Here is a 10,142-nt window from a genome sequence, read left to right as displayed (position 1 = left end):
CTCATCTCTTCTTCTCCGCATTATACGTACACTACTACAGCGCCACTCACTGGCCTAACTTGTATTGTCACAACATAAACATTGCATGTGTCTGTAAACGCAACAGAATCGTTTTTTTTTTTTTTTTTTTTTTTTTACAAATAAGGAAGCCTTATCATTTTGCCTCATCTACATCAAATTATAATCAATAGAAGAATTCATACTAATGGTACATCATAGCTCCCAGCTAAGGTACATGTATGGCAAAAGAATATGAGTAAATGTTTTCTTCGTGAGCTTTTGAAAAAGTCACCTCTTTGTGAAAGTGCACTCCTGTGGAAAGAAACTTCATCACATTCAAGTTCAAAGATTGATATTTATATACAAGTTAAAAATAGCCCTGTGATGTGAAGTTCACATAATTCATCAATTTCATATTGATTGTATTAATAATAAATAATAATAAATTTTAATTTATTGTAATAAAAAAAAAATCAAGAAGTTAAGACATTAATATAAACTAATATATTTTTAAACTATACATTTTTTTTTACCCTGCCTCTTATAAGAATCGGAATCCAGAATCGTTCGGAATCAGAATCGAAACATGGAACCGGAATCAGAACCAGAATCGTTCAATTTCAAACGATGCCCAACCCTAGCTGTAACTTTTTGTTTGAGCTAATATGATTGTTTATGCATTCGTAATTTAGTTTAGAGGTACGTTTAGCAAATTTTGGGGGAAATATTCATTTGAATTATTTGTCAAGAGCATAAGTATGACACCATTTACCATTGTAAAAAAAAAAAAAAAAAAAAAAAAAAAAAAAAAAGATTTTGTAGCATTTAAGCTAGCGGACTTTTGTTATGCAAGTTAGCCACTTGTTCTTTTGTTGTACTTAGATCCTCTTTTATTGATTTTTTTTTAATACCTTCAAGGCTCAGCTCAGGTATTTTAAATTATTTAGAAATATTTGCATTTAATGCTCTTTTGAAAGTACGACCTTCGCAATTCAAAATAAATGTTATTGCATGAACATTTTTGCTTTGTTTTACATCTGCTAAAATGTATTTTGAAATGCAGCAATTGTTTGAAATCCGATTACTCGATCATTCAAATTAACTAATTGATGGGTTGATCGATTAGATAGATTATTGCTAACAGCAGCTCTAATAAATAAGCAGCCTTTGGCCAGCATTTTTTTTTTTTTTACCACAGAAATTACTTTCTGAAGTTGTATAAAACTATTTTTTTCTCTATCTATATTTTTTGTGTGTGCTGTTCTAACATCTGGATGTTTCCTCGGTATACCATTCAAAATATTAGAATTAATAGAATTATTTTATTGTTCATTCTATATTTTCAAGTTGAATGGCATAGCACGGGGGTCGGCAACCCGTGATTTGAGAGCCGCATGCAGCTCTTTAGCACTGCCCTAGTGGCCCCCTGGAGCGTTTCAAATATTTTGAAAATGGAAAAAGATCGGGAGGGAAATATATTTTTTGTTTTAACATGGTTTCTGTAGGAGTACAAACATGACACAAACAATCTTAACGTTTTCCAATGCTGTAAAAATGTATACATTAATTATTACATTTCAACATTTCTGTCAAAGAAGATTTGCGTTTCTATCAGCAGGGCGGCTGTTGCAAACAAACTGGCGGCTATATTATGGGACACGGATTCCAAAGAGGAAAAGAGAAAAAAAACTGAGGAGAACAGAGGATTCAACGTTTCTTGGGCCGAATCAGTTGCATTCATTGACAATGGGAAAGGATTTTCTGAATGTTTGCTCTGTAGCGAGAAGTTGTTAAATCACAAAAGGAGTAATGTGGGAAGGCATACTACTTTGCAGCCGAGTACCCAGTAAGTGTGATTGCATTACTTCTGGAGAAATTAGAGGAGTGGAAAAATAGATTTGAAAAGCGGATTGCATCTCCAAACTCCACAACTGCTGCAAATTTTATTGCAACCCGGGATAAATATAGCATGGAAAATATTCACAGATGGTGACTGGTAAATGAAGGAGTCATTCATCAACATATCAGAACACCTATTTGCAGACTTCAAAAACAAAACCGAGGTAATAAAGAAAACGAAAGACATGCCTCTCGCACTAAGAGAGTGAAGGAAAGGGCTATAAAAATGGCAGGCAACTTCACCGATCAGCAAATCAGTGACACGAATTCAGCGGCAGCATACTCAATTGACTGTGATAAGTCGTGTGATGTGATCGATTTTGAACACCCATCGCTTTTATGCAGATACGTGAACTCCGATTATACACGTTACTTTTCAAAAGGGTGCTGTTTTGTTTTTTTTATAAATGCAGGCTGCGTTTTGTTGCACATTGTTTGTTGCCCAGACAAGGGGCACGCTATGCACATTCTATTTCTTTAATTTCATCAAAGCAATTAAACAATTCATTATTATTGTAATAGAGTTAAACTTGAGGCAGTTTCGGACAACAGCAAGTAGTCGCGTGGTGCGTCATTCTCTATAGAATGCACTACAAGGAAAATAAACATTTAATCATGAAGGCACATTATGTATTTATAGCCAACTTAGTCATTTTGATTGTAAGCTAATATAGCTAACATAGATAAATACAATATGTGTTGCCATTATTATAATGCTTATATAAGGCCTTTACTTTTTTGTGGCTCCATACATATTTGTTTTTTTTTGTTGTTGTTATTTTGGCCTAATATGACTCAACATTTTGGGCTGCCGACCCCTGGCATAACAGCACGAATTTGTGAAAAAACTTGAAATTTCATTTTGACACAGACGATTCCAGAAGTCCTCCTGCCTTTCTAGAAAATGATTGGCCGCTTGCTCATTCTTGCCTATTGCTGATTGGTCGGCAAGGGTGCCTGTCAACGACACTCAGGCGTGAAGTTTACAACTGCACAGTGCACACACGTGCGCTCCCGAATCAGAAATTGACAGGAGCCAAAAGACATAAAAAGCAAAAAAAAAAAAAAAAAAAAAAAAAGGGTATCATATTCAAGAGATAAATAAATAAATAAAATATTAGAAAGAACTCCACGCTGATTATTTCCTGGTTTGAAGGCAACTTCGCGCGGCAAGTATTTTGTGGACGAATTTATCGATGTCTTCATGGCAACGATGCGACTCGGCGATGCGCACCGCCGTCTAGCATGGCGATGCCCCCCGCAGCGACCACCCAGGGATGGTGCTCGCCGATAAAACGTGAACCCAAGTCCCGGAGATTGGCGCTCATGCTAGGCTCGCTGCTCACAGCTCTCCTCCTGCTGCTGATTCACTGCCTGGCCAACACGCCGCGTGCCACTTCCCGCCGGGCAGCGGCGGAGGAACAGGAGTTCAACTCCCGGAGGAGGCTCGAGTGGACCGGTGAGGAGGAAGCGGCGGGGTACCCGGCTTTTAGGCACTACTCAGGGGCGCTCACCGACAAGCTGTCGGTGCTGAAAGCACCGCATGAAAGGGAGGAGACTGCTGGCATCCTACCGGTGGGCAGGAAGGTGCCACCGAGGCTCGCAGGTAGACTCAGCCCCCTCGGGGAGGGCACCAAGAAGCTTCCCCAGGCGCTCATAGTCGGCGTGAAGAAGGGTGGCACTCGGGCTTTACTAGAGTTTCTAAGGATCCATCCAGATATCAGAGCCGCTGGGGCAGAGCCGCACTTCTTCGACCGAAACTATGACAAAGGCCTGTTATGGTACAGGTAAATATCTATGTTATTTTCTACAAGTACGTAAATCTATGTTTTAGTCGGAATAAAAAACGCTTTGAATGAGGTGGACATGCAAGTTTTAAAACTTTTAATTAAAAAAATCTGTACTTTCCAGAAAGTTTTTGTTTGTTTGTTTGTTTGTTTGTTTGTTTGTTTGTTTGTTTGTTTGTTTGAGTTACCAATCCAGCCCACATGCTGTTACTGTTTTCGCAAAACATAATTTTGCCTGAACTGGAATAATTTCAGATGTTGAATGTTTAGAAGTAGTCGTGAAATGAATTGAAATTCGATTTTGTTTTGAAATCTGTATTCATTTTAAAATAAGAAAAATATTTTCAAGTGTTGCCGGTTTATTTTAACCATATCACTACAACAATTTATTTTACTCAGAAAAAAAATCTGTTTGCTTAAATGTGAAGTACATATACATTAATTTGCCATTTTAAATGTGTTAGTTTGTCTTGTCATGTTTAGACAGAGCTTAAAACTTTTACTCGTGTAACACAAACTGCATATAAGCTTAAATTTTTGCAATGTTGAGGCATTTAATTTAATTTTTTTTTTTTTTTTAACTTTTTATTCGAAACAACACATAACTATTTAACTTACTAACTTTTCACAGGCGATAGACATGGTGTTTGCACGTTAAACACAATCTTGTAGTTGATCACAAAGTACGGGATTGTCCTATGTCTGAAAACACCAAATAACAATACCCATCAAGCTGAAATATACTTTTAGAAAATTTTCCAGAAATAATCGCGAACCGCATAAATTAAATAAAACAGTACCAACATTGTACTTTGAAAGAGACAATACAATTAGAAATATTGAAATATAATGTTGCTTTCTCAAAGGAAAATGAAAAGTGTGCTCTGTCTAAAAATTATTCCATTTTAAAATGAAAAACAACACAGCTTCTTTTTAAAGCATGTGCACACAAAAAAATCTAAAGTACATCTTATTTGGTTAAGTTTCATTTAAACAGTAAAAACAATACAGCTTTTCTCAAATAAAACAAGCACAAAACAATAAAAACTGTAAGAGTAAGTCTGTTATTATCGTTATCATTATTATGACAGCTACTAGTTACTTTATTAATCAAATAAAAATTGAGTCAATTGGCTGGAAAATATTAAAAAGTAAAGTAATTAATCTTCGTTTGTCGCGAATTAATTATGGATAAATGTATTTTTTGTTTAGAATAATGTAAACGAGTGTTACTTTCAATAAAATAAGACGATGTTCTCTCATTTAAGAAGATTTAAAACAAGATGGTACAAATTTGCGATGAATTTCGTCTGTCGGAGCTAGTTTGCAAATTCTCCTTTCTGCCGCCCTGTGGGGGAATAATGGTATAACGGGTATTACCATAACCTCTACTGCGTCTAATGGGGCTGCACTATATATTGGGGAAGTGATGAAAGGTTACCTGAGTGTCTCAAGAAGAATAATTGACCCTTTGCGTAGCGTGAACTACTATTAGTGAGCAGAGACCACCAAACTTTTATTTTCCAAATTCCACAAAAACACGCACATGCGGTTTGGCTCCACATACACACGCGCATACACCCTCTCGCTTTCTCTCACACACACACCTCCCTCTTTGTTCCTTCATGAGAGTGAACATTCTCTTTTTGCCATCACTCTTTCTCACCCTTCTGTTTACCTATTCATCCATTGTGGGATTGCAGGGAGGAGGGATGTGGGTAATAACCATGAGGGTCCCATCTATCCCGAGACGTTGCCAAAATTCCCTGGAATTTTGGACTCTGTCTCCAAGGACGGCCTGCACCCCACTCCGCCTCCTCCTTTTTCATGCTGCCCATTTAGAAGAGGAGCAGCCTTGAATGGCAAAGAGGAATAAATAAGTGTTAAAACAAGCAGGCCGGCTCGGCAGGAGTTCATTTGGTGGAGTGCTCTGCTTTGATTGTCGCTCCCCTGACCCCTCCCCCCACTTTAGATGGGAAGTGGTTGGCTTGAGGTCACGGAGAGGCATGTAAAGGCTTGTGGTTAAAGCATGGAGTCTTTTCCGCTTTTTTACCCAGGTCGCTGTTAGTGTGCGTGGCACTGACACGGAAAAGAGGGTATGAAGTTGACCCACCAGTTTGCTTGGGAGGTGTTAAATTTTAGAAATGTTCGACCCAAGGAGAGTAAATTGCTAAAGGATTGTAACAATAATAATAATAAAAAACACCAAGAAAACGCATGAGAATTGTATCAGTATTGGTATGAATCCTGATTCAGGAATCAGATCAGAAGTGAATGTGGATCGGTGCATCCATGCTGTATATACAACCTCTAGCAAAAAGTATGGAATCACCATTCTCGGACGAGCACTCACTCAGACATTTTATCATGTAGAATAAACTCAGATAAAAAGCTTGAAAAAAATAATGAATTAGTTCAAAAGTGCAACTCTTTAGCATTAAGAAACACTAAAAGAAATGAATAAAAACATGTGGGGGTCAGTAAATGTTACTTTTATAGAGCAAGTGCAGGGAAATATATATGGAATCACTCCATTCTGAGGAAAAAAAATGGAATCATGAGAAACAAACAAAGAAATAACAATCAAAACATCTCTAGTATTTAGTAGCATCACTTGTGGCTTTTATGACAGCTTGCAGTCTCTGAGGCATGGACCTGATGAGTATTCTTCATCAATTTGCCGCCAACTCTCTTTGATTGCAGTTGCCGGATCATCCTTGCAGGTCGGAGCCTTGCTGTGGACCATTTTTTTCAACTTCTACCACAGGTTTTGAATAGGGTCGAGATCTGGGCTATTTGCAAGCCATGACATTGACTGGATGAGTCTTTCTCCAAGGAATTCTTTACCGGTTTTAGCTCTGTGGCATGATGCATTGTCATCTTGGAAAATGACAAACATATTTTCAATTGAAAGGATAAGAAAGCTGTCTAAAATTTCAATGTAATCTTGTGCATTTTTTGAAGATTTGACCTCAGCCATCTCCCCTGTGCCTTTGCCTGACATGCAGCCCCATATCATCAAGGACTGAATGAATTTTGATGTTTTCTTCAGGCAGTCATCTTTGTAAAGCTCACTGGAACAGCACCAAACAAAAGTTCCAGCATCATCACCTTGTCTAATGCAGATTCTTGACTCTTGATGGTGACTCTGCGACACCGAGACACAATGATTGTGTTGCGGAATGGCCTCGCCTTTATAGACAAGTTTCCTGAGCGAAACATTGGCGGCAACATCTTGGAAAATTTCTGCTCCAAACTTCAAGTTTAGAAAGAACACCATGAACTGCGGTTTAAGTAAGTAGTTTGTTGACAAAGTTAAAACTGCGAAATCAAAGCAGAAAAGCCCTCTCAAAAAATGGATTCAGCACGACATAGATGAGTTTGTATGATTGTTCTTATCACTTCGTATATCATTCGTGGACAAAATTATAACAACCTGTCAGCCTGTGTTTAAGTGAAGTGTAGATTGATACGCCGGCCACTTGAGTGACCAAAATGAGGTGAAATTACAAATTATATTACATTTGCTGAATGCAGAAGGGCTGACACGGATTTTGTTGTTAGAAGGAAATTCTACAAGGTATGTACATTTAAAAAAAAGGATGTCATTCTTTTTTATTGCAGATATTGATTGCAACAAAACATTTGGACAACATGATTCCATTTCTTGTTTTATTTAAAATGGTTGGTGCATGTGCAAAACAGGTCAATAAATCACAATTTATAAAGTTATAACGACGGTTGAGCTTACGCGGAATGTGTTATCAGACAGCAGAGCTCGGAGCCTCGCCAAACTTTCACCCGACATTACGGCCTCCAGACAGGCTTTTTTCCGCTGTCCTCTGTAATTCCAGCGCCAATAGTGTATCTTAAAGTTGCTGCAGTTAAAATGCTCGTAGTTGGATCTTGGGATCGAGCTGGTGGTCCGCCACGAGGCAAGCCACTGTCTCCCAGCCGCCCCTGGGTAGAACGCACGTAGTCTCGATATATGTCCATCAACGTATAGTAAGTGTTTTTGTGAGGCACATCAACTTATCTTTCCTTGCCTAACAGCGTTATCCACCTGTAAACAAACGAACAAAAAACTTGTAACACTTGCATTTATGCGTTGACGTAATTGTGCCATCAACACATACTGATTAGCAGTGTTGTTAATAACGGCGTTAGAATACAACGGCGTTACTAATGGCGTTTTCTTCAGTAGTGAGTAATCGGATTAATTACTTTTCTCATCTTGGCAATGCCGTTACCGTTACTGAAGCGGGAAAGGCATGCAACACTATGCGTTACTATGTTGGTTGACCGACGCGAGGAAAGTCTGAGAAAGACGGACTCACGGAGACGAGAGAATAGAGCAGGAGTGGGGAGGAGGCAAGGGAGTGGGACGCCGTTGCAAGCGCGATGCTACTATGGTAGGTGGCTCCAGTAATACATGACTGTAGCCGATAGCTTACAAACTGCATCCACATGATGCTTTGGTAGATATCACATTTATACAGAACTAGATTCAAATGATAGACACGGCGGCATTAGCAACATGTATAATAAAGAACTAATTGCGTTAGTAAACAGCTTCCATCTTAAAGCAGTACACTTCTCAGGAAGGCTCTGTTGTAGAGAACCTTCATAGCGAACCTAAGTAACTTTTTATCTAAAATGCTCCTATATCGGCAAAATCTGGACTTAAACCTGTCTTTAAATGATGAAACAGTTTTGAAACGTACACATGTCGAAAGTAGACAGAAGGGAACTAATGCAAAAACGGGAGCAATTTTAACAACTTTAACGGTTGATTCACAACATTAAATGACTTCCACACATAGCAAAGGTTACTATCTAGTTATCGCAATATCCGCAATACTACTATGTCTAGTTTAGTTTGGGCGAGGGCCAATTGTCCCAAAAACCCTTGAAACATCACATTGTGTAACCTGTTTTTTTGTTGTTGTTTTTTTTGTTTTTTTTTTTTGGAGAAAAAAACATGAAACATGAAAATTATCACCAGTTATTTTGCCAAGTAACTAATTACTCTTACATTCAGGTAACTGAGTTACTTACGCAATTACTTGGGAGAAGTAATTTGTAACTGTAATTAATTACTTTTTTGAAGTAATGTTAACAACACTGCTGATTAGCAACAGGCTAGCAGCCACAGGAGTACAGTAGTTGTACTAAATAATATTAAAAATCATCATAATTACAATCATCATCGTAATAACAATATCAAAGGCAACAAGTCGTTTCATGCGCTTGCTTTAGTATTTCTTGAGCATCGGACACATGAAAATGCAGGGATAGGAAGAACATACCTTCGATAACACAGCGGTAATACGGCTAAAAAACGTTGAGTTTGGTTCCACATCTGCCTTCATGAACATTTTGTCCTCCCCTGTAGTTATGATGGCAGATGGATGCGGTATTTCCAGATTGTTTTTTTTTAAGGGTTTGATTAGTAATGTTACTCCAGCTCTGTTGTTTTGGATGGAGAAATTCTAAAACGGAAGTTGCTAGCAGACATGCGGAAGTAAAGCGGAAGTGCTTCGGTAATTTGTATATATGGTGTCGACTAAGACAAAGGAAAAGACGCAAACCTTTGATTCCAGGCTCCAAAGTGGAAGGATTCATGCGGAGCTTGCATTGCAACCATATAAATGGACGCTGTCGCGCCGATGACGTCAGCACTCGCACACGTCACTTTGGGCGTGCGCAGCGCTGCTACTAAACATTAAAAACAGCAAACATGGCGGAACTTCGACTTTAATTTACTGTTTTTATAATGTTTTTAATTCAAATATGTTTAATGTTTCCAGTGTGGTGCCTTTAGGAGCAAAAGAAAAATGCCATTGCTTGGAGTGGGCGGGTATGTTGTCTTCTGGGCTGAGGAGGTTGTTGGTGTCAAAGTCCATCATTGGCTGTCGCCTTGTAAATCTGCATTGCCCCCTGCCTGGCATGAATACTACATAGTTGTCACGCGGAACTGCGACATCATCCGAATGGAGACGGAACCATATGAATGCAAATATGAAATTTGTCATATTCTCGGAGCGTCACCATGTAAACTGCCTCTACGTTTTATTCCTTTTCTTTCAATTGCTAGCCCTGCATCTACCGGGATGAGAAACTGGTTTGCTCAGTGGAAGGTTGACTTAGCATGAGGAACTATAACAGACAAACAGGCATCGTGGACTGCATAGATAATAAAAAAAAAAAAAAACATTTGTGTCACATTTTACGCCATGAAAATAGGATGAGATGCGAGTATGAGAGAATAAAATGACAGACATGAAAACAAACAAAAAAATGAACAGTATGAAATGACTTATATTTCATTATCCAATGAGAAAATCAACAGCAAAAAAAAAATATATTTGTCGTAAATTTGAAATATGATGTACTTTGAATGGAAAGCCACTTAGATATGAGCTTGCTAGCTTAGCTATAACGGTTTAAAAAAAA

General features: G+C 38.2%; 1 protein-coding gene across 1 annotated transcript in view; it reads left to right on the top strand.

The window, feature by feature from the left end:
* The first annotated feature begins 3,059 nt into the window (after positions 1–3,059).
* LOC130909652 (heparan sulfate glucosamine 3-O-sulfotransferase 3A1-like) overlaps positions 3,060–10,142 on the top strand; it is a 74,359-nt gene continuing 67,276 nt past the window's right edge. Inside the window, exon 1 of the mRNA XM_057826384.1 lies at positions 3,060–3,686. Coding sequence (XP_057682367.1) covers positions 3,145–3,686 — 542 coding nt within the window. The 5' untranslated portion in view covers positions 3,060–3,144. The remainder of the gene's footprint in view (positions 3,687–10,142) is intronic.

The sequence above is a fragment of the Corythoichthys intestinalis genome, chromosome 21 (assembly GCF_030265065.1).
Source record: "Corythoichthys intestinalis isolate RoL2023-P3 chromosome 21, ASM3026506v1, whole genome shotgun sequence".
NCBI classification, from domain to species: Eukaryota; Metazoa; Chordata; class Actinopteri; order Syngnathiformes; family Syngnathidae; genus Corythoichthys; species Corythoichthys intestinalis.
This window is presented reverse-complemented; position numbering and strand designations above follow the sequence as displayed.